Below are 27,520 nucleotides of genomic sequence, written 5' to 3' on the forward strand. Positions count from 1 at the left end.
CATTATTATTATTATTATTATTATTATTATTATTATTATTATTATTATTATTATTATTATTATTATTATTATTATTATTATTGCATCAACAGAATTGTATCACAGCGGCCAGTTGTTTCGCCGGATTTGGCATTGATTACTAGTCGGGCCCCACCCAGGGGCCTAGGACGTCGTAACGTATTTTCGTAATATACATGCAGATCCAAGCAGTGCAGCTTTTTGCATTTGACTGATGGTGATTTTGTCAAGTTTTAACTGTTTTAAATGTAATTCCAGTGCTTTTGGAATAGTACCCAGTGTGCCGATTACCACTGGAATTACCACTGCTGGTTTGTGCCATAATCGTTGAATTTCAATTTTTAAGTCCTGGTATTTTGCGATTTTTTCATATTCCTTCTCGGCGACCCTGCAATCACCTGGTATTGCAATGTCTATGATTGTAACCTTATTTTTCTCAACCAGTGTGATGTCTGGTGTATTATGCGCCAGTATTTTATCCGTTTGTATGCGAAAATCCCACAAGATCTTGACCATCTGACCCTCGATGACTTTTTCAGGCTTATGTTCCCACCAGTTTGTTGGTGTTTTAATGTTATAATTTTTGCACAAATTCCAGTGGATCATTTGTGCCACTGAATTGTGCCGCATTTTATAGTCAGTCTGCGCGATTTTTTTACAGCAGCTGAGTATGTGGTCAACAGTTTCATCAGCTTCTTTGCAGAGTCTGCATTTGGCATCATTAGAGGATTTTTCAATTTTGGCCTTAATGGCATTTGTTCGGATAGCTTGTTCTTGCGCAGCCAGGATTAGTGACTCTGTTTCTTTCTTTAATGTACCTGTTGTTAACCATAACCAAGTTTCTTCACTGTCCACTTTATTTTTTATTTTTTCCAGAAATTGACCATGTAATGCTTTGTTCTGCCAACTCTCCATTCTTGATTTTATCACATTTTTTCTGTATTCTTGTTTCGTCTGTTGGGCCTTCAGTAGATTTTTGTTCTTTACTTCGATTAATAGATGTTCTTGACTTTCTTTTAAATAATCAGCCAGTGCATGTTTTTCTTCTTCAACTATTTGCTTCACTTGTAATAATCCTCTGCCACCTGATTTTCGGGGCAGGTATAGTCTATCAGTGTCACCACGTGGATGTAAACTGTAGTGCATTGTCATTAGTTTCCTGGTTTTTCGGTCCAAAATGTCCAAATCAGCTTGTGTCCAGTTAACTATACCAGCTGTGTATCTTATAACTGGTATTGCCCAGGTATTTATGGCCTTGATTGTATTTCCACCATTTAATTTAGATTTCAAAATTTTCCTAACTCTGTTGGTGTACTCTCTCCTGACAATATTTTTTACTTGTCCATGTTTGATGTTATCCAACTACAAAATGCCTAAGTATTTGTAGGCTTCATTTTCGTTGCATTTAATTAGTTGGCCATTGGGCATTTCAATTCCCTCACATGTAGTGATTTTGCCCCTTTTTATGGATACAGTGGCACATTTTTCCATGCCAAACTGCATTGAAATATCGGTGCTGAATACTCGGACTGTGTTTGTCAGTGATTGGATTTCTATTTCTGACTTTCCATAGAGTTTCAAATCATCCATATATAATAAATGTGAAATTTTTTCAGCTTCTTTGGCTGTTTGATAGCCTAATTTCATTTTTTTTAAGATTACTGATAGTGGGATCATCGCGATGATGAAGAGAAGAGGTGAAAGTGAATCACCCTGGAAAATTCCTCGCTTGATATTAACCATTCCATAGTTCTCATTCCCTACTGCCAACTCAGTTCTCCATTGTTTCATCGCCTTTTCAGTGAAGGATGTAATATTTTTACTAATGCCAGTTGTTTCTAAGCATTTTATGATCCAACTATGTGGCAATGAGTCGAATGCTTTTTTATAATCAATCCAGACCATATTCAAGTTCGTTTTTCTTTTCTTACAATTTTCTAATATCATTTTGTCAATTAGGAGCTGATCTTTTGTGCCCCTACTCCTTCTTTTGTTGCCTTTTTGCTCTACTGGCAAGATGTTGTTTGTTTCCAAATAATCCATAATGTTATCTGCAATAATGCCTGTGAGTAATGTGAAGGTTGTTGGCAAGCATGTTGTTGGTCTGTAGTTTTCAGGTATTGTTCCTTTAGTTGCATCTTTCTGAATCAAGTATGTTTTTCCAGTTGTCAACCATTCATCAATTTGACCATTTTGTAAAATTTCATTCAGTTGCCTGGCCAACATTGCATGTAAACTGGTCAGATATTTGAGCCAGAAACCATGTAATTGGTCATTTCCAGGTGATGTCCAATTCTTTACTTTTTTTACTCGATTTTTGACCATCTCAGTTGTTATTTCTAATACTTGCATTTGTTTGTTACCAATGCTTTCCTCAAAGTCATGTATCCACTTTGCTTCCTTATTGTAGTCCTTTGCATTTCCCCACAATTCTTTCCAGAATTCAGCTGTGGCCTGCTTTTCTGGTTTTTGACTTTGGTGCCACCATTCACATTAAGACTTTGATAAAAACGCCGTTGGTCTGATCGAAATTGTTGATTTTGTTTATACTGGATGATTCGTGCCTCATATCTTTCAATTTTTCTAGCTGTTGCTGTTATCTGCTGTTTTACAATCTCTACAGCTTCATTGATGTTTCTTGTATCCAATCTGTATCTTCTGATTAGCTGATCTATGATTTTTCTGTTTTTAAGCCGTTGCTCATGCATGTTCTTTAAGTTGCTAGCATCTGCCCTTAATTTTTTGACTTTTTGTTCTAATCGGATTTTCCACTTTGGCTTTGATGCTTTTTCCATTGTGTGATTAGGTACTTTGATTTTAATGCCTAGTTCATTAGTGACTATTACAGCTGCACTGTACATTAACTGATTTGTTTCCAAGATGGATCCCGATTCAATTGTTGAAAGCACTGCATTAACCATTTTCATGATAGGACCCAAAATTTTCTTAGGGACAGTTTTTAATGATGGTAAACGTTGCCTTTCCTCCCTAGCCAGAAAATGCTCCATGATCTTGTCCTTCAGTTCATTTTGTTTTTGAGTTGGTTCATCAGTTGGTTCAATGGTAACTTGTTCTGGTGGTAGTGTTTTTATTTCCTCTCCGGCAGCTTCCTCTGGGAGTTCTCCTATGATTTCTTTAGTTGTGTCATGAGTATCACTTATTTCCTCTTGTGATGTTGTTTTTTTTTTTTTGCAATTTGCCTGAATTTCCTCAAGTTCAACTTCACTAAACACTTTATTCCGTATAATAAATCGCCTTTGATCTGCTAGTCGTTGTCCACTAACATTTGAATCTGGATATTGTTGTTTCCATAAATCATACATTCGCTTTAAATAGCCTCTTTTTTTTTGGCTCTGAGTTGTAATAACAGGCCATTATGGCACGATTTTCATCTGCACTATATTTCTGTCGTTTTGTTGGCTGGTCCACTTGTAGCCCACTTGTCGACGGATGCCCAGGGACCTCAACATCCGCTGCGGCCCTTGTTAACCCGCGCGACGACCGATGCGGTATAGAATTTTTATTCGTTTCTTTCACCATGTTGTATGGGTTGGCTAGTTTTTTTATGGGGCCAGGTTGCCAACCTGACCCCAACCCTCCTCCTTTCTCATCCGGGCTTGGGACCGGCAATGGCGGAGTTATTATTATTATTATTATTATTATTATTATTATTATTATTATTATTATTATTGCATCAACAGAATTGTATCACAGCGGCCAGTTGTTTCGCCGGATTTGGCATTGATTACTAGTCGGGCCCCACCCAGGGGCCTAGGACGTCGTAACGTATTTTCGTAATATGTGTGCGGATCCAAGCAGTGCGGCCTTTTGCATTTGACTGATGGTGATTTTGTCAATTTTTAACTGTTTTAAATGTAATTCCAGTGCTTTTGGAATAGCACACAGTGTGCCGATTACCACTGGAATTACCACTGCTGGTTTGTGCCATAATCGTTGAATTTCAATTTTTAAGTCCTGGTATTTTGCGATTTTTTCATATTCCTTCTCGGCGACCCTGCAATCACCTGGTATTGCAATGCCTATGATTGTAACCTTATTTTTCTCAACCAGTGTGATGTCTGGTGTATTATGCGCCAGTATTTTATCCGTTTGTATGCGAAAATCCCACAAGATCTTGACCATCTGACCCTCGACGACTTTTTCAGGCTTATGTTCCCACCAGTTTGTTGGTGTTTTAATGTTATAATTTTTGCACAAATTCCAGTGGATCATTTGTGCCACTGAATTGTGCCGCATTTTATAGTCAGTCTGCGCGATTTTTTTACAGCAGCTGAGTATGTGGTCAACAGTTTCATCAACTTCTTTGCAGAGTCTGCATTTGGCATCATCAGAGGATTTTTCGATTTTGGTCTTAATGGCATTTGTGCGGATAGCTTGTTCTTGCGCAGCCAGGATTAGTGACTCTGTTTCTTTCTTTAATGTACCTGCTGTTAACCATAACCAAGTTTTTTCACTGTCCACTTTATCTTTTATTTTTTCCAGAAATTGGCGATGCAATGCTTTGTTCTGCCAACTCTCCATTCTTAATTTTATCACATTTTTTCTGTATTCTTGTTTCGTCTGTTGGGCCTTCAATAGATTTTTGTTCTTTACTTCGATTAATAGATGTTCTTGACTTTCTTTTAAATAATCAGCCAGTGCATGTTTTTCTTCTTCAACTATTTGCTTCACTTGTAATAATCCTCTGCCACCTGATTTCCGGGGTAGGTATAATAATAGTAATAGTAATAATAATAATAATAATAATAATAATAATAATAATAATAATAATAATAATAATAATAATAATAATAATAATAATAATAATAATAATAAATATTTATTTCTTAGCCGCACCCTCTCCCGAAGGACTCGGGGCGGCGTACAATAAAACATATGAAATAAATATATAGACAAGGCATACATATTACAAAAACATATACCAAGACATGTACAAGGAGGAGGTCGGCTAATGAATAAAAACAATAAAATACAATGTTTAGAAACCCCTAAGTAATTGAATGCAATTAAAATACCCAAATAAAAACCCGTCAGGAGCGATATAGTTAGATCAAAGTTGAGCCAGGCCAGCTACTTGGAATAGGTGGGTCTTGAGCTTTATACGAAAGGAGTGGAGGTCAGAGGTATTCCTAATATCCGGAGGGAGGTCATTCCACAGGGCTGGGCCCGCCACAGAGAAGGCTCTACTCCTAGGCGCCGCCCCTCGACACTGTCTGGTGGACGGCACCTGGAGGAGGCCCTCTCTGTGCGAGCGGATTGGTTGCAGGGATGTATAGTCTATCAATATCACCACGTGGATGTAAACTGTAGTGCATTGTCATTAGTTTCCTGGTTTTTTGGTCTAAAATGTCCAAATCAGCTTGTGTCCAGTTAACTATACCAGCTGTGTATCTTATAACTGGTATTGCCCAGGTATTTATGGCCTTGATTGTATTTCCACCATTCAGTGAAGGACGTAATATTTTTACTAATGCCAGTTGTTTCTAAGCATTTTATGATCTAACTATGTGGCAATGAGTCGAATGCCTTTTTATAATCAATCCAGACCATATTCAAGTTCGTTTTTCTTTTTTTACAATTTTCTAATATCATTTTATCAATTAGGAGCTGATCTTTTGTGCCCCTGCTCCTTCTTTTGGTGCCTTTTTGCTCTACTGGCAAGATGTTGTTTGTTTCCAAATAATCCATAATGTTATCTGCAATAATGCCTGTGAGTAATGTGAAGGTTGTTGGCAAGCATGCTGTTGGTCTGTAGTTTTCAGGTATTGTTCCTTTAGTTGCATCTTTCTGAATCAAGTATGTTTTTCCAGTTGTCAACCATTCATCAATTTGACCATTTTGTAAAATTTCATTCAGTTGCCTGGCCAACATTGCATGTAAACTGGTCAGATATTTGAGCCAGAAACCATGTAATTGGTCATTTCCAGGTGATGTCCAATTCTTTACTTTTTTTACTCGATTTTTGACCATCTCAGTTGTTATTTCTAATACTTGCATTTGTTTGTTACCAATGCTTTTCTCAAAGTCATGTATCCACTTTGCTTCCTTATTGTAGTCCTTTGCATTTTCCCACAATCCTTTCCAGAATTCAGCTGTGGCCTGCTTTTCTGGTTTTTGACTTTTGGTGTCACCATTCACATTATTATTATTATTATTATTATTATTATTATTATTATTATTATTATTATTATTATTATTATTATTATTATTGGACTGAGCTATTTTTGTTTTTAAGACTCCTTTGCCTCACTAAATGCTTCTATTTTGTTTAGCATAAAAGCTTCCCTGTAAATTCTTACGGGAGTTTGTTTGGCGCGACCTTCCCTCCAACCATCTGGGTCATCTCTGTTGAACATCTGTGATCTATAGAGCTGTTTCCCCTTGTGACCTCAAAATGGCAAGGAACCATATTGGTCCATTAGAGAAAGAGAGAGAGAGAGAGAGAGAGAGAGAGAGAGAAATGTCCCAGAATAGAAAAACAAGTATCGGGAAAAGAAAAGGCCCCAAACAGTCAGAATTATTTTATCAGGGAACAAAGGAAGTGGGTGGGAGGGACACACACACACACACACACACACACACCGTGTAACAATCATAAAATAGGTGCAAATTGGAATTGGGAGGCAGTGAGTTCTAATCACCCTTTAGGCATGGAAATCAGCCGGTTGACTTTGGGTCATACTGTCAGCCCAAACCGCCTCCCAGGGTGGTGATTGTGGAGGAAAATAAGAGGAGCAATGGGTGTTGGATATCTTCACCGCCTTGAGTTATTTGCAAAAGCAGTAAAGGGGACATATAATGGATGGATGGATGGATGGATGGAGAACCAGTAGCGGAAACTTTGAGTAGAACCTGCAAATACCTCCTCTGGCTGGCTCCAGAGTGGGGTGGGAATGGAGATTTTGCAATGTCCTTCTGCCAGGAATGGGGATTTTGCAATATCCTTCCCCTGCCAGGCCCACCAAGCTACGCCCACAGAACCTCTAGTAAAAAAAAATCGAATTTCACCACTGCTTTCTCCCTTCCAATGGAAAGGCAAAAGCAGCTTGTGTCTTGATAAAATAGAGACTCGTGAGAATTGAAGCACTTTTGAGTCTGATCTATTTAACCTTTGCATATTGAAAGGGTTCTGGGTTTTATTTCAAACTGTTCTTGTTAGATTACACCAATGAATGAATGAATGAATGAATGAATGAATGAATGAATGAATGAATGAATTTCTCTTTTCAACCCAGATCTCAATTCTTTATCTTTCAATTCGATTGTTTTGTAAAGTTCTTCTTTTCTTCCTGAGAAACTCAGTGGTATTTATATCAGCTTTTTTTTATTACCCCAACCACCTTTTCCATTCCTCCCGGTCATTTTAGATGCTTTATTTTGTCCAAGCGTTCATAGAAATCCTTTTTTCTGTTCAGCACTTTATCTGTTCAGGAATTACTGAGTGATGCCATTGTGTCACTCTGCTGCCAGAAGAAAGGGGTTGTTTCCCCGTGACAATGGGCACCCTACAAAAAGCGGGTTGGGGTTGGGGCCATCTGAAAAGGCAAAGATAAAATGTTTTGACCTTAAGAAACAAACAAAAGTTTGGTTGGAGAGGGAAGAAAGAGAGAACCAATTTGATATGGCCGGAAGAGCATCCTGGCTTAAAAGCCTCCAGGAATATCTGTTACATGCTGCGTCCACACAAAAGGCAGTACACTCCTCTCACAACTCTAGTATGCAAGCGTTTCCAATCTTACAGGACTTTAGCTCGGTCTGCCAGTCTCGTTGTGAATTTGTGTCTTGCTTCCGTTGTCTTTTCTTTCACTCCACCTGTTGCTGAAGCAAAATTCGGAGGGGCACTGATTTGAAAAGAAGATGATCCCCGCCAGAAAAGAAAGATTACTCGGAGGGAGGAGAACACAACAGCAACAATATTGCTTTTTTTCTGTGTTCTTAGAAAATGAGATTACCCTCCTGTTTTAAAAAATCTATTATCCTGGAGGAAACAGAAGTCTCCTTTAAAAACAAAATGAATTCAGAGCTTCCTCGTCATCCGGAGATGCTTTGAACCAAAAGAGAGAAATGTCCCAATGGTGCTACTCAGAAAGGAAATGCGCCATCATGTTAGAGTTAGACTGAGGTTTGTCTATCTTGGATATATTATTTGTGCCCAGTAGGCTAAAGATCCAATCAGGCTGCAAAAAATAATGAGAACCATGAAAAGAAGGAACCCCAAAAACTGGTCCAGTTCCACGCTTAACAACCAAACTTCTCAATCATTGCTGTTCCTTAAAAGTGACCAAATGTCATAATCAATGAGTAGCTATTAAACAAAATATCACTATGCTGATTGATCACAATACGTGCTGTCAAGATACTGTCAACTGTTAGCAACACAGATTTTCTCCAGAAGGACCTGTCCCTAGGCTGGTCCTTCAAGTTCTTCAAGTCTTCCGTGATGCATATGGTCCACCATCATGGTTACATCCCTCCACCTTGCTGCCCTTCCTTCCTTCCTTCCTTCCTTCCTTCCTTCCTTCCTTCCTTCCTTCCTTCCTTCCTTCCTTCCTTCCTTCCTTCCTTCTTTTCCCAACATTGGAGCTTTCTCCAAAGAGCAGGGTCTTCACATCCTGTGTCCAAAGTAGGATTCATTAATTAATCAAACTTCTATTATGTCATCCATCTCACCGAAGGCAAATCCAGGCAGCTTACAGTCATTGAATAAAATGCTGCATAAAACAGTTAAAACCATAAAGATATTCCATCTAAAAATTCAATTAAAGTAAAAAAAAAATCAATTAAAATTTGAGCGGGGTCGTTTGTGCTTTGAGTGAGAACTCAGGGCGGTTTGATTATCCGTTTCTTAGCGGCTTGTGGATATTTGCCCGAGTTTTCTCAGGCACCAACATTCAAACCACCATGCTGGAGCAAGGATCAAGAAAATTATTTATCAAGGGCAGCAGCATTGGCAGCAAACACACTGATGCCAGGATGCCAACACACACACACACACACACACACACACACACAGAGCTATTATTCCACTAGTTACCTGTTTTTGTCCCATCTTTGATAGAATTATGTAGGTTAATGATATTTGCGTGATCTCATCATATACATCTTCTCCTTTATTCCCCTGATCCCAATGGCTTGTGCGGTTGCGATTGATTAATCCCGGAAATAGTTTGTGCTTATTTTAACTAGTGTCAAGACCCTGAAGAATAACTTGATGCCACCTCTCTCTTTATCCTAGCGCAGTGACAGACATGGTGATTTAGTTGAAATATTGGTTGGACGGTGTAACTATATGCAGTACTTGCCCCGTTGTGTGTACATAGAGTGGGGATTTGCGCAACTGTTAATGCAGAGAGATCACCTAAAACAGGGGTGTCAAACTCAAGGCCCGTGGGCCGGATCCAGACCATAGGGTGGTTAGATCTATCCCACAGGGCTGCCCCGGAAACAGCAAAGGACCGGCCCGCGGCGCCTCTGTCAGTGAAAACGGAGCCTGGTGGGGGAGGGTTGCCCGGGCCACCGCAGGTGCCCTCAGACACAAGTGACATCGAGCTGGCCACACACACCGCCTGCCCCTCAGTGAAATCGAATTTTGACATCCCTGGCCTAAAAGATTTGTTTGGCGGGAGGGACCCAGTTCTATTTCTTGTGATCCATAATGTCCTATTTTTGTGACCTTGGGTTGTGCTATATGAGTGCTTCTTTCTTCTATACTGAAAGTTTGGGCTACGTCCTGAGCCACCTTTCAGATGGCTGAAATACAGGTAGTCCTCGACTTACAGTTGAGCCCAGGTGTGGGTTGCTGCCAGTTTTACTACCGGTACGCAACCTCCGTGCACACGTGCGCTGTTCAATGTAAATTATTCTTCATGCATGCGCAGAACAATTTACAGTGAATTGCGCACGTGCCGTCACTAAAAACCAAAATGGCGGCGACCCAGCAGCAGTGAGGGAACCAGTTCGGGGGCGTGGCAGGCCTGGGTCGCGGTCGTTTCTGCGACCTGGACCTGAATTCCATTACCAGTTCAGCCGAACCGGGAGCAATTCACCTCTGGCTGAGCCCAAAATTTATGTAGCTAACTGAACAGTCACAAGCCTAGGACCTCCTGTGCTCGTGTAAATGTGTAAATAATGTATGGATCCACTTGTTAGTCAAGCTCTGGAAAGTTGAAATTTAGAGAGGGGAGGCGATGGCATGCCAGCTGGATCTCAGCGTTGTCACCTAGGTTACAACTAAAAGGGAGAAACCTTTGTGTCATGTAGTGTGTTCTCCCTTAGACAAGGACCGGGCTGGCTGACTTGTTATTTGTTGCCTTCACTGGCTACAGCGGTGTGGTGTCTTCAAGAAACCGAACAAAGAAAGTTCAGAGTAGATCTCCCCGGAGAGGCCTGGAACTCGGCTGAAATTTTGTCATGACAAGACGCCTCCAGCTCAAGAGCAGTGGTCAGTGTTAGCCGGACTGCTGACCTCCTGAAGCTGTCAATTCTTAAGGGAAGGAAGCTATTAAAATTCAGCGGTCTCTCTGAAGCCCACCGCTATTGTAATCTCTGTCTGGATTGTGTAAATAATATCATGACACATGGATGAAAAAGCACGCTGGAACAAGAGATTTCAAACTCAGGTCTGTTTTTGCAACTGGATTGGTTTCCTGACATAGGCGAGAAAGGTTTTGATTTGGGTTGCCAGATGGTGGAGCGCACCCATGTTTATGGATTTGCTTCCTCCACTTAGAATAGAATGGAATAGAATTCTTTATTGACCAAGTGTGATTGGACAAACAGGGAATTTGTCTCTGGTGTAGATGCTCTCAGTGTACAAAAGGAGAATAAAATACATTCATCAAAAATGTATCACAACATTCACAACATATCACAACACTTAGTGATAGTCAAGGTTACTAATAAGCTATCAAATCTTACTAGTAAACCAATAAAACAATATAAATTGTAAATATGCAACAACATGAGTGGGAAGAGATAGGTACTAGGAAGGATGAGAAGAAGAAGAGTAATACAGTCATTTGTCAATGTTGTGGGAATTAGTTGTTTAGCAGAGTGATGGCATTTGGGGAAAAACTGTTCTTGTGTCTAGTTGTCCTGGTGTGCAGTGCCCTATAGCGTCGTTTTGAGGGCAGAGGTTGAAACAATTTAGGTCCAGGATGTGAGGGGTCTGTAGATATTTTCATAGCCCTCTTTTTGACTCGGGCAGTATACAGGTCCTCAATGGAAGGCAGGTGGGCAAATCTCAAGAGTCAGCCACTTTGTTTAGCTGCAGAGATACCTACTTTGGGGGTTTATATTTCATACATTTCTCACACACACACACACTTTTTGGGGTGTCTTTGATACCATACCTAATATGAAGGAAATTAGAGATGGAGCAAACAAAACAAGCTAAAACTAAGCCCTGCAGCATCCCTAGGAGTCATTCTGTGCATAAATTGCAGTGAGACCCTGTGGTCCAATAGGAAGGTGATCATGGAGTTCTGTTACAGGTAGTCCTCGACTTATAACCATTTGTTCAGTGACCATTTGAAGTCATAATGGCACTAAAAAAGTGACTTATGACGATTTTTCACATTTGTGACGATTGCAGCATCCCCGTGGTCATGTGATCAGCATCCAGATGCTTGTCAATTGATTCCTATTTATTTATTTAAAATTTTATATCGCTGCCTACTCTCCATGGCGACTGAAGGTGGCTTCATGACGATTGCAATGCCCCGGGGGGGGGGTCATGTGATCACCTTTTGTTTCTTTGACAAGCAAAATCAGTGAGGAAGCCAGATTCACTTAATAACTTGTGTTACTAACTTAACAACTGCAGTGATTCACTTAACAACTGAGGCAAGAAAAGTCGTAAAATGGGGCAAAAGCAACTGTCTTGCTTGGCAACTGAAGTTATGGCCTCCGTTGTGGTTGTAAGTCGAGGACTACTCGTATTTATATAGAATTAGTTGGCAGCTGCTGTCTTTTTTTAACAAATGTCAATTGTTTTCTCTGAATAGAGAAAAGGACAAAAAAAGAACCATGTTTTCCCTCCCAGAAAATGGTTGAGTCCGTACCTTAATATTTTTATATTTTTGGAAGTTAACACTTTTTTCTTCTTTTCTCCCCAGACCAGTGGTGGGTTGCAGGTGGTACACCCTGGTACGGGTGTCCCAGAGCCAGCCTGGAGCACCAGATACCGTTCCGGTATGGTGCTCCGGAGGGTCCACCCGCCCGCCCGCGCTCCTTACCGTGTTTTAAAGCTGTCGGCGCTTACGCGCAGGGCACGTACAGCGCCTGTGTGACGCTCTGCTGAGCAGCTGGAGCATTGCAGAAGCGTTGTTTCTAGCTACAATGCATGCGTGCGCCGTACGCTCTTGTAAGTGGGTGACGCCGGGGCCATTCCAACCGTACCGGTTGGTACCGAATCCGGAACCCACCACTGCCCCTGCCCCATACTTTTCCTTCCACTTTTTTTCTTCCCCACTTCCCTGCTACCTTCATTCTCATTGTATTTTATATTAAGACATTTAATAAAAAATGTGTGTGTGTGTGTGTCTGTCTGTCTGTCTATCTATTTATCTATGTCTGTCTGTCTGTCTATCTATCTATCTATCTATCTATCTATCTATCTATCTATCTATCTTTCTATCTTTCTATCTGTCTGTATCTCTCTATCTCTCTATCTGTCAGAATCTATCTGTCTATCTATCTTATCTGTCTGTCTGTCTGTATCTCTGTCTATCTATCTATCTATCTCTGTCTATCTGTCTGTCTGTATCTGTCTGTCTATCTGGATACACACATACCCATGTTTTCCCTCCCATCACAGAGTCTCCCCCCCCCCTCAAAAAAGTCTTAAATTAAGAGACTAAAATGCTTTGTAGACTTATAATTCATTATTTATCAATATTTGCCCTCCATCTCTCAGTTCGGAAGGGACTCTGAGCAGCTTCGTTCATCACCTTTGGAACCTTTAAAGCATAAATCCATGGAGCTTTGTATGTCATCTGCTCTTTTGTCAATCCCCCCCCCCCCCCATCTGTAGCTAGGATGACCTGCCCCATTTGAAAACAACGCCTTATGGATCCGGGCTCTGGCAGCATCTGTAGTAGCGACAGGCAGCTTCAGTGCCCTGGTCCTCTTCTCTTAAAGGGCAGCACTGAGGTGTGGCTTTGCAGATGAAACGCAGGTGGACCAAGTCATGCAAATAACAGGATCTTGAAAGCTTTCCTTTCCTTCGGTCACACTTGAGTGCTTCAGGATCCTTCTGTTCTCTGAAACGGAGCGGCTGGAATGTGGCGGCTGAGTGTAATCCCCCCCCCCCTCCCACACACATCCTTCTCCCTGGAAACACCTGTGGCTTTTTAAAGGTCCATTGAATCCCTTTGAGGCTAAGCAGACTCTTCCCTTGGTGTCCTCTTGGACCTGTCCTGCCTCCCCCAGTAGATTGGAGTGGGGTGGGGGAAGATAACCATACTTCAATTTCAGGAGAGGCATTGTGGACAAAGGAGCTTTTGATTCAGGCAATACTCTGTGCCCTGTCTCGTCTTGTTGTTTGCTTCTTTTTCTTCTTCTCTTTTGGAACCAGTTCTTTCAAGCAGGTTGACCACACCTGGGCTGCAGAACTTTAAGTAAAGGTGGGAGTCGATTGCGTCAAAGAAATGCATGCATTTCCCGTTCTTTGCTGCCATCGAGTAGGTTTTCTGGAGTTTTGCAGCCCCGGTCTTTTGCAAAAACGGGGGGCACCGAGGGTTTTGGAGGCCTACAGAGTGCTCCAGCGGGCTGGGGAAGGCAAAAACTCCCCCATTTTTGCTAAAAACAGGTCTGCGTTTCACCTCCCAAACACCCCACGCATCACGTTTTTGCTCTCCCCAGCCCTTAGGAGCACTCTGCAGGCCTCCCAAACCCTCTGCATGCCTAATTTTTGCAAAAAAACCAAGCCTATTTTTTGCAAAAACGGGATATGCAGGGTGGGGTTTCCGGACTCCAAAAATGGCTGTATTCAGTGTATAAGACACAACAACATTCCCACCCTCTTTGGGCAGGGGGGAGTCATCTTATACTCCGAAAAGTACAGTATACTATCTTCCATTACAGTATCGATTATATAACCATCAAAATATTTATTCATCAGTTTTTCTGGCTCAGTGACTAAGACTCTGAACTTTTTGATCAGAAGGTTGGCAGTTCAGCTGCTCAAATCCCAAGCGCTGCATAACGGAGTGAACTCCAGTTCCTTGCCCCAGCTTCTGCCAACCTAGCAGTTCAAAAGCACGTAAAAAATGCAAGTAGAAAAATAGGGACTATTTGGTGGGAAGGTAATAGCTCTCCGTTCGCCTTCGCCGTTTAGTCATGCTGGTGACCACAGAGACGCCTTCAGACAGCACTTGCTTTTTGGCTTAAAAACAGAGATGAGCACTGCCCCCTAAAGTCGGGAACGACTAGCACATATTTGTGGGGGAACCTTTACCTTTACCTAGAATCTCCCAAAGTATCTCCATTAGGGTGAGAGTAGTAAAGGTTTAGTCTGGCAAGATTCTGTCTTTTGGATATAAACAAATAATGAACTGAACTTTGGCTGGATTGTTCTAAGTCATTCTTGGGCTGGGCTTGATATACATTCTTTTTTTTTTTTTTTGATGATGATGATTTTTTTCATAGATGTGGCAGAAGTGAAGGCTTTTAGGCAAAGTGGTTTTATGATTTTGGTGGCACCGTCTCCGAGAAATGTTTGGGTGGGAGGCAAGTATATATGATTGCAAGACTTCTTTCCCCATGAAATGCACTATCATAGAGGGAATGGAAAACTGTAAAAGGAAGAGATGACATCCTGTTTCTATTCAGCCTTGAAGCTCTCAAGGTGGGAAAGCATAACCTTAGTTAAAATTAGGAGTGTCGAAAGGGTGGAAGTAGGGAGCTTGATTGCTAGGTACATGTTAGTTTTGAATTCTTCCCAAACTGGAATTGGACTGCTACATATTCTGTGATGCAAAGTAAAATTGGAAATGATTGAAGATGACATTCACACAATTGTTGGTATCCAAGGTCAGGGAATATAGGGAGACACAACAGGCAGAGAGCCCCTTTTAATTAAGAAGGTAAACTAGCCAGAATTTCAACCCTCTTGTAATAACAGTGAATTACTTACCGATGCCATCGATCTCTGGGTGCCGTGAATATTGTTTTCTCTTTGGAACCCAACCTAATGATGCAGAAAAAGGAGATTTGAGGCCCCAGGGCGCATTGCTCCCAGTGCCCCTCAATTGCTTCATAATTTGTGAGATTGTATTTCACAGTCTCTAAATCAAGGATGTCCTTGTGTCTTGCAGGTAGAAGACGCCATGCTTATGTTTGACAAGACCACCAACAGACACAGAGGTAAGGAGGGGAATGAACCCCCAACATTTTTTTTAATGTTTGGATTTTCCTTGGCTCATTGATAAAAGAAAGTTTCTTTATTGTGGACAGTGGATGTTTTGTGTGTGTGTGTCAAAAGATGAAGCAACTACTTTTATCTGTAATGTCTAATGTTCTCTAGTAGTACTTTGTGAATACTTTGTGAATTGTGTATGTTTCTTTCTCACCGGCAAATATCATTTGGTGTCTATTATTCCACAAGTCTTTTGCATTCTTCCATTTGAGCCATGCAGTAGTTGGATTCAGCCGGTTCGCACCTGTTCGGGAGAACCTGTTGTTAACTTTCCAAGCAGTTCAGAGAACCAGTTGTTGGAAGAAATCCCCTTTTGTTTTCTTCCACTTTACTAATCCTGTAAAGAAGGCAGGGAAGGAAACATTCTGGTGTTGTTTTTATCCTAATCTTGATTGCCCTGCTTACAGAAACCGCCTCTCCGGTTAACCCTAATTACATTGTAACAGCTAAGGCGAAGCTCCCATCGACATGAGTCACATTGAATTGGCCACGCCTACCAAGTCACATGACCACCGAGCCCCGCCCACCCAGCTGGTCATTAGGGCAGAGAACTGGTTGTTAAATTATTTGAATCCCACCACTGTAGCCGTACAAACTTTATTCCTACTTCTGATCTTGAGTCTTTACATTTGTGTGATCAGAAATTTGCATTTCATGAGTGTCTTCTTTAAAACAACCCACTGTGGGAAAATCTGTCCCAATAGTTACCCGCAAAGTTGCATTTCCTTTTAGTTTCTTACATATTTGATTATTTGGAAGGATGAGACAGTTATGTAAATGACTGGTTCTACATCTTTCTCCATTTTTTTGTGAAAAGGACATTTCCAGGTTTACAGATAATTCTGTTGTGGTTTAATTTTGGAATCCTACACAAAGCAAGGGGCCTGGAATTGATCACCTAAATCGACTTTTCCAACCTAGCGAGCCTGTGCTTTCAGGATATATATATATATATATATTTAAAAATGCAGCCGTATTGTTTAGAAGAAATTTAACTGCTATGATTTTAAAACATAAGGAGAAATAATAATTCCATCGATGGTTGAAAGCCAAGCCAAGAAGGAGAACCAGATAAAGAGCTGACTTAAGTATAAAAGGACTTGGTGAGGCTTTCTGCTTTGGGATGGATGAATGGCTGATGGATATATAGATAGATATTGGAGAGAGATAGAAAGAGATTATAAATGTCACTCTGCTTTATCCCTGCACCTGAGCTCATCACTGGGATACAGTCTTTTGACAGAATGACCAAATCTGTTGTTTCGGACCTTTGGGGTTGATCTGAGATAAAGGGAAATAATTGGGGTGAGAGTGCTTTAGGGACAGACTATCCTTCAATGAGCCAAAGTGAAGATGGCCAGATTTTCAGGTTGGAAGATGTTTCAGGTAGCTGGGTTCCTCAAGTTCCTTGGTCATCTCTGTTGTGGCCCGCCAACGGCCTGAAGAGCTAGAAGCAGATTCAGACAGTGAGGAGGTTGGGGAGGAACATGAGCCAGTCCTGGAGTCTGGGGAAGGCTCTGATAAGGGCTCTGTGTTGGAGGCAGAGATAGGGCCAGGGCTGTATGCCAGTTATCAGCTGCCTTCAGAATCAGACATCAGTGAAGCAGACAAACAGCTGGAGCCTGTTCCCAGTGTGCGCATGCCCAGAGTTGTCAGACGAAGGGAACAGCTAAAGAACAGGGATCGACTTGGGAGTAAGGCCCACAGGTGGGCGATGAATGGCCCCTTCCAGAGGAAATAAAAGAGGAGCGAAAGGGGAGGGGAGTTTGCAGGTGACAATTAGTTCACGTAATTGGTTCGTGACTCTCCGAGGGTCCTTGCCATGTTTTGCAGATATCGGCCTGGCAGCTCTCCCAGCCAGACAAAGTCGGTGACTGTAAATCCTCCCTTGAAAGACTTTGCTGGATGTGAATGAGCAGAATTCACAGTCAATTAATAAAAGGGGTTTTTGTCGGGACAAGGAGTTTGCTTCACGCTCTTGGCAAGCCTAGGTCAGAACAGTCTCTGAGCTTGCTTGCTTGCAGACGTTTCGTTACCCAACTAGGTAATATCATCAGTGCTGACAGCAGCAAGAAAACAACCCAGCTCAGAAACCACCAAGGTCCCCTCATTTTCAACCTTGAGCTACAGATATTCCCTTCTAGCTGGGGTACTCTCTGATCCTGGAGCATGTTGCTATTGGACCCTTGTTTTTCAAAGGATAACTTGGGAAACTTGGTGTGTGTTTTTTTGCGTTTCAATCTGAGCATTGAACCCGGACAGACTTTTGGGAGGCTAACGAAGCATGAAGGATATTGGTTCTAGAATGGAAACCATCGTGTATTTTTTTTTATTTCAGCAAGTCGTGGGTCTATCACCATCGCCTTTCCAAACCTTTGCCCTTGGTTCACTTCTCCAATTCCTTTGCTTTCTGTGTTTTCTCTTCTGGAATCTTTCTAATGAAAACTGTCGGAAAAGGGCACCTTCTGTCTACGGTTATAAACTGGCTCCATTCGCCAATTGACTGCCTTGGAAAGAAGCATGTGCTTTCCATGGGGATAAGAGAGATCTTTGGGGGGTATGGTTGACCCTGGGGAAACCGCGTCCCCCCCAATGCTGTGGTTGCCTACGCAATCCGCTTTGAACATCGAGAGCATTGGGCATTCCTGCTCCCACCGATAGATGCGCCTGCAAAATTCCTTAGGTTTCAGGTCTGGCACTTTTCTTGTTTTTTCTACCCCCCCTCCCTTTTTTTTTTTTTTGAATCTGGAAGTCTGACAGCTCGCAAGGACCTAATGAGGAGCTGTTCAACAGGGAAACCTCCAAGGGCTCCTGTGTGGCCTTTGTGTCGTTCCCTGCAGGCAGTGCAAAGGTGACAAGTTTTAGAATGGAAATAGCGGAAGGGCCCTTTGGTGTCAAATTCTAGGGCTTGATTTTTCTTGTTAAGGGAATAAGGGGGTGTTTTTGTCTTCCCCTCCCTCCAAAAGGTTTAATTAATGCCCCCGGGGCATACTACAGTAACTTCTCCTTTCTCACCTGCGCTGAGGCTGGGGGTGTGAGCGGAGCCATTTCCCACCTCTTCCCTTCTTTCTCTCCCCTCACCCCCCCCCCACTTCTCCTCACTCATGGTCGAGCTTCAGATTTTTACCCCGTGGTGAAGATACTTAAGGATGCTGTCTGTGAAACGAAGCTGCTGAGTGGAGTTGGATCCAGCAGGTAGCAGCTGCTCGGTTGAGCATCCCTGCCCTTTGTAAAAGGGAAGTGCAGAGGAAGGCTTGCTCCAGGTGGGGTCCTACCCATTGCTTTAATTTGACTCAGTCGGGTGAAAAAACGGGGTGGGAGAAGAGTTTCAACACTACAGCAATAGCCTTGCATTACCGCTTCACGGTGCTTTACGGCCCTCTCTAAGGGGTTTACAGAGTCAGCCTCTTGCCCCCAACAATCTGGGTCCTCATTTCACCCGCTTCGGAAGGATGGGAGGCTGAGTCAACCGTCAGCCTGGTGAGATTGGAACTGCCAAATGGCAGGCAGTCGGCAGTCAGCAGAAGTAGCCTGCAGTACTGCATTCTAACCACTGCGCCATCATGGCTCTTATCTATCTGTGGAAATGTGTGACAGTATCTCCTCTTGTACACTGCCCCAAAGTATAGGCAGGCCTGGATTTACAATGTTTCATTTAGTGACCGTTCAAAGTTACAGAGACGCTGAAAAAAAGTGACTTACGACCGCTTGCCAGACTTACAACCATGGCAGCCTCTCCATGGTCACCTGATTAAAAAAAAGTGGACGCTTGGCACCTGTCTCATATTTGTGACGGGCGCAGTGTCCCGGGGTCATGGGATCCCCTGAATCCGAAGCCAGATTCAGTTAACAACCGTGGTACTCGACTTATAACAGATAGGCCTCGACTTATAACAGTTTGTTTACCGATCATTTGAAGTTAGGACTAAAAAAAAACGTGACTTACAACTGTTTTTCACACTTACGACCATTGCAGCATTCCCCACAGTTACCTGATCAAAAATTGGACACTTGGCAACTGCCTCTCATTTTTGACGGGCGCAGTGTCCCGGGGTCAGGGGATTTCCCTCTCGCAATCTTCTGACAAGCAAAGTCAATGGGGAAGCCAGATTCGGTTAACAACTGTGGTACTACCTTAACAACTGCAGTGATTCATTTAACAACTGTGGCCAGAAAGGTGGTAAAAGGGGGCCAAACTCACTTAACAAATGTCTTGCCTAGCAACATCAGCTCAATTGTGATTGTAAGTCAAGGACTACCTGTAAAACTCCATACTTATGGTCCAGGAGTGGGTTCCGGCTTCTTTTACTGCTAGTTTGCTCAGGGACGTGCTTCAGAAATTTTTTAAAAAACAAGATGGCGGTGCCATAGAATCGGTTGAGGCGCTTGTCCACCCGAGTTACTACTTACTCAGCCGAACCAGTAGGACCCCACCTCTGTTCTGGTCACAAGTCACTTTTTTTCAGTGCCATTGAATGGTCACTAAAGGAATTATTGTAAGTTGAGGAATTATCTATATTTGCAGCTTGCTAGTCTTAAAATGTAGCTCGGCAACCTAATGACTGCTTATATCTCTCCTTCTTTTCTCCAGTATTGATATCCTTGGACTTAATTCTGGCATTTCCTTTCCTCCCCGTGTGTATTTTCTATTGATACAGCCTATCTTGAGCAATTAAGCCCAAGATCTAAAATTCTTCGCCAAGATTTATTCATTAAAAACAGTGTTTGGCCCGTAAGCTGACTTATTTCTGATTTATTTGCAGTTAATCTACTGATTATATTACTGAATACAAGAAAGGGCTTTTGCGGGTTTCACATCCATTCATGCCAAAAGTTACTAATTCACCAAATGAAATATTCACTGACAGCATATATTTAAAACTTGTCAGTTACGTCAAGTGTGTGTAAATACCTTGAAATTATGAGCAGTTATTTTTACCTACTTTCTCTCTGCCTTCGGTTTATTTATTTTTTGTCTTTCAAATCCGTACCATATGGTTTATCATACTTTTACTGTGATTTCTATTTGTTTTGATTGCCTTTGGTTGTTTTTAAACAGTCCATATTTTACAAATAAAATTAACGACATTTCCCCCCCCCCCCCCCCCCCCCCGGTGTGCACAGCTTCATCATTCTGGGCCAATATAACTTGGAGAACTGGAACAATGCTGGGACACTCATCCATGCTGGCTTGTTATATAGTTCCCATTTGTTCAGTTCCACATTGGTTGATGGTGTTGTGCCCCACCAGCAGAGCTGGCAGCTCTGCATTGGACAGTGAGGAGGTTGGGGAGGAGCATGGGGCCAGTCCTGGAGGCTGGGGAAGGCTCGGACGAGGGCTCTGTGTTGGAGGCAGAGAGGGGGCCAAGACCGTCTGGCAGTCGGGAGGCAGAGAAACAGCTGGAGCCTGTTCCCAGTGTGCGCATGCGCAGAGCTGCCAGAAGAAAAGAACAACTCAGAAATCAGGGTCGACTTGGGAGTAAAGCCTCCCGTAGGAAATAAAAGAGGAGCAAATGGGGAGTGGGCTTTTGTAGAAAACAATTCGTTCATTCGTTTCAGGAGTGTGAAGATCTGTCCGTGAATCTCAGAGACTCTGTGCCAAGTCTTTCCTCACACAGCACTGTGTTTGGAAAATATTTACATGGCAGCTTCCCAAGCTAGATAAGGTCTGTGTTCATAAATCCACCTTTGAAAGACTGTTTGCCAGGCCTTTGCTGAATGTGAATGAGAGGAATTCACTATTTGTTTAATAAAAGGGGTTTTGTCGGGACCAGGAATCTGCTTCTTGCTTTTTGGGGAAGCCTAGGTCAGAAGAGATGGTTGATGCTTGGTGGTGACCTACCAGACCAGTGTTTTTCAATGTTGGCAACTTTAAGATGGGTGGATTTCAACTCCCAGGATTCCCCAAAGTTGCCAACGTTGAAAAACTGCATCAGATGGTACCAATACTGTTGTTCTACTCTGTGGCTCAACCCCCCTTAAATGTACCTGTGCGCTCCCAGTTGTGATGGATAAAGACAAAGCTTGCTTTGGAATGAGCATGTCCTTTGGCTTTACATAATTTCTGGTGCTCTGCGTTGTCGTTGATCCCATGCTAAATATAATAAGCTAGAAGCAGGATACGGCTGCTATGAAGTAAGGCAAAAGCAGTTTTCAGGCGGCATCAAGCAGAGGTTTAATGGCCGAATCATGACAAAAAAATAGTTTTGCCTTGTTCTCCATTAGTCAACCCATCACACGTTTTGCATCCTATTCAGGGAATCTCTCTTTAGGAAAGCTGTGGAAGAAAGTTGGACTGATTCTGAGAGAGACAGCAAGGAGATTAGATGTTTAAGCTCTGTGAAATACAAGTGGTCCTTCATTTACAACCGTTCATTTTTGCAACCATTTGAAGCTACAACAAACTAAAAACCTATTACTAGTCCTCATATCTGCAACCTTTGTTACATGAACAAAATGCTCGGCAACTTGCCAATATTTATGTCAGTTGCTGTGTCACATGACTTCCATTTGTAACCTTCCCAGCTGCTTTCAATAAGCAAAATCAAATGGGAGGGGGGGAGTTGGATTCGCTTAATGGCCGTGTGATTCACTTAACCATTGGGGTGATTCACTCAACAACCATGTCAAGAAAGGTAATCAAAATGAAGGCATTTAACAACTGCCTCACTTAGCAACAGACATTCCAGTCAGAGGTGGTATTCAGCAGGTTCTGACCAGTTCTGGAGAACCGGTAGCGGAAATTTTGAGTACGGAGAACCGCTAAATACCACCTCTGGCTGGCCCCGCCCCATCTCTTCTCTGCCTCCTGAGTCCCAGCTGATCGGGAGGGAATGGGGATTTTACAGTATCCTTCTCCTGCCATGCCCATCAAGCCATGCCCACCAAGCCATGCCAAGCCTACCAAGCCACGCCCACAGAACCAGAAGTAAAAAAAATTAAATCCCACCATTGATTCCAGTCCCCATTGTGGTTTGTAAAGCAAGCGTTACCTGTGTGATATCTATGGAAATTCTCAATCATCCAGGTCCTTTTGTTGTTGTTAGTTGCGAAGTCGTGTCCGACCCATCGCAACCCCACGGACAATGTTCCTTCTGGCCTTCCTGTCCTCCGTCATCCTCTGGAGTCCAGGTCCTGCTTGATCCCAAAAGTGCTTTTTCTGACAATCAACTGAATTTTCTTGTAATTGTTTCTCCTCTAAAAACATTTCATTTCTCACCCAAGAAGTTAGAACTGCAGAAGCTTCTTGGGTGAGAAGTGAAATGTTTTAAGAGAAAAGAATAGTCCAGTTTCCTTTTTTTTGCGGTGGGGGGGGGACATCTTTGGGACTACTTGTATGATAGGAATCTTCAATGCAGGAATTGGGTATGTCTAGTTTAATGAAAAGGACATGATAGCAGTGTTCCTATATCTCAGGGGATGCCCCACAGAAGAGGGAGTCAAGCTATTCTCCAAAGCCCCTGAGGGCAGGACAAGAAGCAATGGGTGGAAACTAATCAAGGAAAGAAGCAACTTAGAACTGAGGAGAAATTTCTTGACAGTTACAACAATGAATCAGTGGAACAACTTGCCACCAGAAGTTGTGAATGCTCCAACACTGGAAGTTTTTAAGAAGATGTTGGATAGCCGTTTGTCTGAAGTGGTGTAGGGTTTCCTGCCTAAGTAGGAGGTTGGACTAGAAGACCTCCAAAGGTCCCTTCCAACTCTGTTATTCTAATCTATTCAAGTACCTGATAGAGTGTTCCACATAAGAACTCCACGATCTGCTCTGTGCAAAATCCCGAGTCCCAATTGGAAGAGAAGCTCAAGGCTACAACAATTAGTCTTAAGGGCAGCAAGGTCCGTTTCCTTGAAGGCATTCAAGCAGAGACTGGACCGCCATTGAACTGGGACGCTTTGAATTCAGACTCCAACATTGAAGCCGCAGGAAGTCAGACCCAGTGTTGTTGATGTAAAAGTAATTATTTCTACCATTTAAAATAATTGAATTACATGGTATTGGCTAACCAATGCTATACATCGCAGTCATTGCAACGTTGTGACTTTTTGGATTTGTATAGACCAGTGATGGCGAACCTTTTTTGGCTCGTGTGCCATAAGTGGGGGGAGCGCAGGGGGGTCGTGTGTGGCGTGCCGCACCCATAGTGCAATGCGCAACCCCCAGTGCGCATGTGCGCACTACAGGCGCAACCCCCCATTTTTTGCATGCTTTTTTTGCCCTCCCCAGGCTCCAGAGGCTTTATAGGAGCCTGGGGAGGGTGAAAGCAGCCTCCCCCACCCCCCCGGAAGCCCTCCGGAGGCTTGAGGGACCTTCAGGACGCTTCCCTGAAGCCTCCGGAGCAGTCAGAACGACCCTCCGAGCAAACCGGAAGTCCGTTCCCGAACTTCCGGTTTGCTTCAGGTTCGGTTTTTTGCACTCCGGAGGCTTCAGGGAAGCTCATTATTTTAAAAAGGCCTCGCGTGCCCTGACAAATGGCTCCGCCAGCCACCTGTGGCATGTGTGCCATAGGTTCACCATCACTGCTATAGACCCCAGTCAGTCACAACAGAAGACAGTCGATTATACAGGCAGGAGGGCATCCACTTACATACTCCCGGCTCTGCTATGTTTCTAAAAGAAGTAGTTATTTTTGTTAGGGTGAGCATGGTGGGAGAGAATTAAGGAATTTTTCCTATTTTGGATCCAGTTTCCTGGGTAGACCTCTGGCTTAAGGACGTGGCTTGTGCCCCGTTCTTCAAAGGCCCTGCTGGCCAGGTTAGCTTTTTGTTGAGATGGGGACCAATGTGTTTGCCAGTGTGGTTATGGTCAGAGTTTATTGCAGAAAAATCAAATCCAGAAAGCACACACAGATAACTGATCCAGCTGGATTCATTAACTTCTTTATATACAGAACAGCAGATGAATAAACGTACAATACCAATAGTAGATACTTTCAACGTGGTAGAAGTTACAAGCAGAACACAAGCAGGAGAGAACAGTTTCATTTCCAGAGTTCAGAGCTTACAGACTAGTTTCGGTTTCGATTCTCAGCTAAGCCACGCCCAGACTCCAAGCTTAAGTGTCTTCTTTCCAAAACAGCCCTCAATGGCTGACCCAGTTGCTGTGCCTATTCATTGGCCGATCTATTCCAGTCTATGAATATCCATGCTCTGATAGTTATGGCTCACCTAATACAAACAGGTGAGATACAGACTTCAACAGGTAGTTAGGACTGCAGAAAATTGCACTTCCACTGAGGACCTGCCTATTGCACAAACCAGAAAGAGGGCTGAGAAAATATCTACGGATCCCCTCACATCCTGGACATAAACTGTTTCAATTTCTCCCCTCAGGATGCCGTTACAGAGCATTGCATGCCAACTACACTAGACATAAATTTCTCCCCGTGCCATCACTCTGCTGAACACTTAATTCCCACAGCACTGTCTCATTTCTCATCTTTTCTCCTCTTTCCTACTATCTTCTCCTATTGGTTTCTTAAGATTTATCCATTGTTGTTTGCAACTTATGATTAATGGTTGTGACTATGATTTATGAGCTGTGACCTATGACTTGCTGTTTATATGTACACTGTGAGCTCATGCGCCAGAGAGAAATTCCTTGAGTGCCCGATCGCACTTGGCCAATAAAGAATTCTATTCTGCTCTAAAATGCAAGATTAACTTTCTCAGTTAGCATATATACGGATCTGCATGCCTTGCATGTAGAAATGAAGCGTATCAGCCCAGCTTGGTGGGCTAGATTTCTGGGTGCGAGGATCTCTGGTTAATTAATGTGGAGGAAGAGTCCATCATGTGGTCTGTCGTGGCTGAATACAGATGGCACTGCTATTCTCAGCTTACAGCAAGTGAGCTGGAAAAGATCCATAGTTCCAGTCATTATTTTCTCTCATATAGGCATAAGTTAAGTATGTCATCTCTCTCTCTCTCTCTCTCTCTCTCTCTCTCTCTCCCTTTTAACCTAAACATATTAAACTGCAATGGGAGGGCCCAGCTGAGTTTGTGGTTTCTTCCCCAAATTGAAAGCAGAGCTCCAGGGAGTTGCATAATTTATCTCTCATGGTTGAAACTCTTAAACCCATATGTGTTTTTACACTCTTGCAAAGGGGGCGGGCACCTTGCCAGCCCCTGCGTGGATTGTCTTGCAAGCCACAAATGTGTCAGCTTCTTGGAGTAATGGGTGTAGTGAATTAGTTTAGGGAATTTGCCAAAGAAAAGTTTAAAGCTTCAGAGCAAAATCAAAGCCCCCTAACAAGCCCAGGAAAGTTCACATGAGCGCAGCCGCCAAGACCCATTTCCTTGAGCGCGAGGCGGCTGGGGGAGAGGCTTTCCGCTTGCTTCCTGATTTTGGGCCCTGACAGAATGGAGAGATTTGCGCTCCTAATCCCTTTGCAGAGGAATCCTTGAACTTCTGGGGTGGGATTTCAAGAAGGGAAGCGGTTGGGATGGGAAAAACTGGAATCGCTGGCAGCCGCTAAGAATCACCCCCTCCAATGATTTTGTTTTAAGTTTGCTGCTGCACAGATGGAGCTTGTAGTTGTGGTTGATTTGTCCATAAAATGCAGTTAATAACAAACTGCTGACAGCATCTAAGTAGGCAAGAAACATAGACGGGAGACCACCAGGAGGGGAAATTGGGAAGCTGAACCAACACTTCGGAAGAAGGCAGTGCGAACCTAAACAAGTAGTTCTTGAGTTACGATGGATCTCCCCAGAACTACTGTGTTTCCCCAAAAATAAGACTGGGTTTTATTTTCTTTTGACCCCCGAAATAAACACTTGGCCTTATTTTCAGGGAGATCTTATTATTTTTCAGGTGCAGGAGGCAGCAAGCAGGGTCACCTCATGGCTACTGCTGTGTTGCAATATTTTGGGGGAGGGCTTATTTTCAGGGGAGGGCTTATTTTAGTGCATGCGCTCAAAAGCCCGATTGGGCTTATTATCCGTGGAGGTCTTATTTGGGGGGAAACAGGGTACTTACAAACCAGTTTCAAAGTTCCAACATCCAGCCATCCACACCCCAATTGCCAAATGATTGCTTTGTGGGTGCCTTACATTTGTGGCTGTTTGCAGCATCTGCAGTCACACGAATGTGATTTACAAGGGGCTTTTTTTGTGGGAAAAAAGATGTTTGCTTCTGGTTTCCAGCAAAAAACATCAGTTGGGGAAAATGGTTTCACTTAACAACTGGGACATTCACAAAGTAAAATTGGGCGCAGTGACATGGTGGCCCTTAACTACTGCCATGACCTACATACGTAATTCTGGGTGCAATTATGGTCATAAGTAGAGGATTACCTATATCTGTATAAAAGCTACATGGGTGTGTCGTCCAAGGTCAAGCTTGACTCAAGGAAGTTTTTATTCTAAATTGTAATCAATCCAGTAGCCTAGCATTAGATGAAGTGAAACAGGATCTGTACTAATACCGGTAAGAAAGCCAAGCATTAAGAGAGAGAAAAGGAAAGTGTAGATGTTTGGAGAGAGAAATTTGATTTATAGACCAGTGTTTCTCAATCTTAGCAATGTTAAGATGTATGGACTTCTGGGACTTGAAGTCCACACATCTTAAGATTGCTGAGAAACAGTGATCTAGATCAAGGCTCTCCAAACTTGGCAACTTTAAGACTTGTAGACGTCAACTCCCAGAATTCCCCAGCCACCTGGGGAATTCTGGGAGTTGAAGTCTTAAACCTCCCAGGTTTAGAGACCTCTGCTTTAGAGGGTACATGGAGGTGAATTCCAAAACAGTGTGGCAGAAGAATAAATGTGATCACACGTATCCCATGGAATACTGTACAGGGACTGGATTTGAAAATATCCTCTCTGGATCTTGAACTAACTTGCTATGGGTAGAAAAAGTTGATAGGTCTAGGAAGTTTAATCTAGGACTCTGCACTCCCAAGATTTTGAACTACAAAAATAGAAGGAGGTTGGAGGCATTTTTCTCACGTTTAAGACCAAGGAAGCTGTCTGAGATCATGGACAACTGCTTTTCCATGACTATAAAATGACCAGAATTTAAAATCCGGTCTGTGCATTCCCCAAGGACAAAAAAAAAAA

General features: G+C 42.8%; 1 protein-coding gene across 9 annotated transcripts in view; it reads left to right on the top strand.

The window, feature by feature from the left end:
* The window catches only part of MSI2 (musashi RNA binding protein 2), a 689,288-nt gene that overhangs the window by 381,987 nt on the left and 279,781 nt on the right, over positions 1–27,520 (top strand). For all 9 annotated transcript variants that reach the window (XM_081945332.1, XM_081945333.1, XM_081945334.1 and 6 more), the window contains exon 7: positions 15,357–15,405. In XM_081945332.1, coding sequence (XP_081801458.1) covers positions 15,357–15,405 — 49 coding nt within the window. The remainder of the gene's footprint in view (positions 1–15,356; positions 15,406–27,520) is intronic.

Source organism: Natrix helvetica, assembly GCF_964273705.1.
Source record: "Natrix helvetica genome assembly, chromosome: 2".
NCBI classification, from domain to species: domain Eukaryota; kingdom Metazoa; phylum Chordata; class Lepidosauria; order Squamata; family Natricidae; genus Natrix; species Natrix helvetica.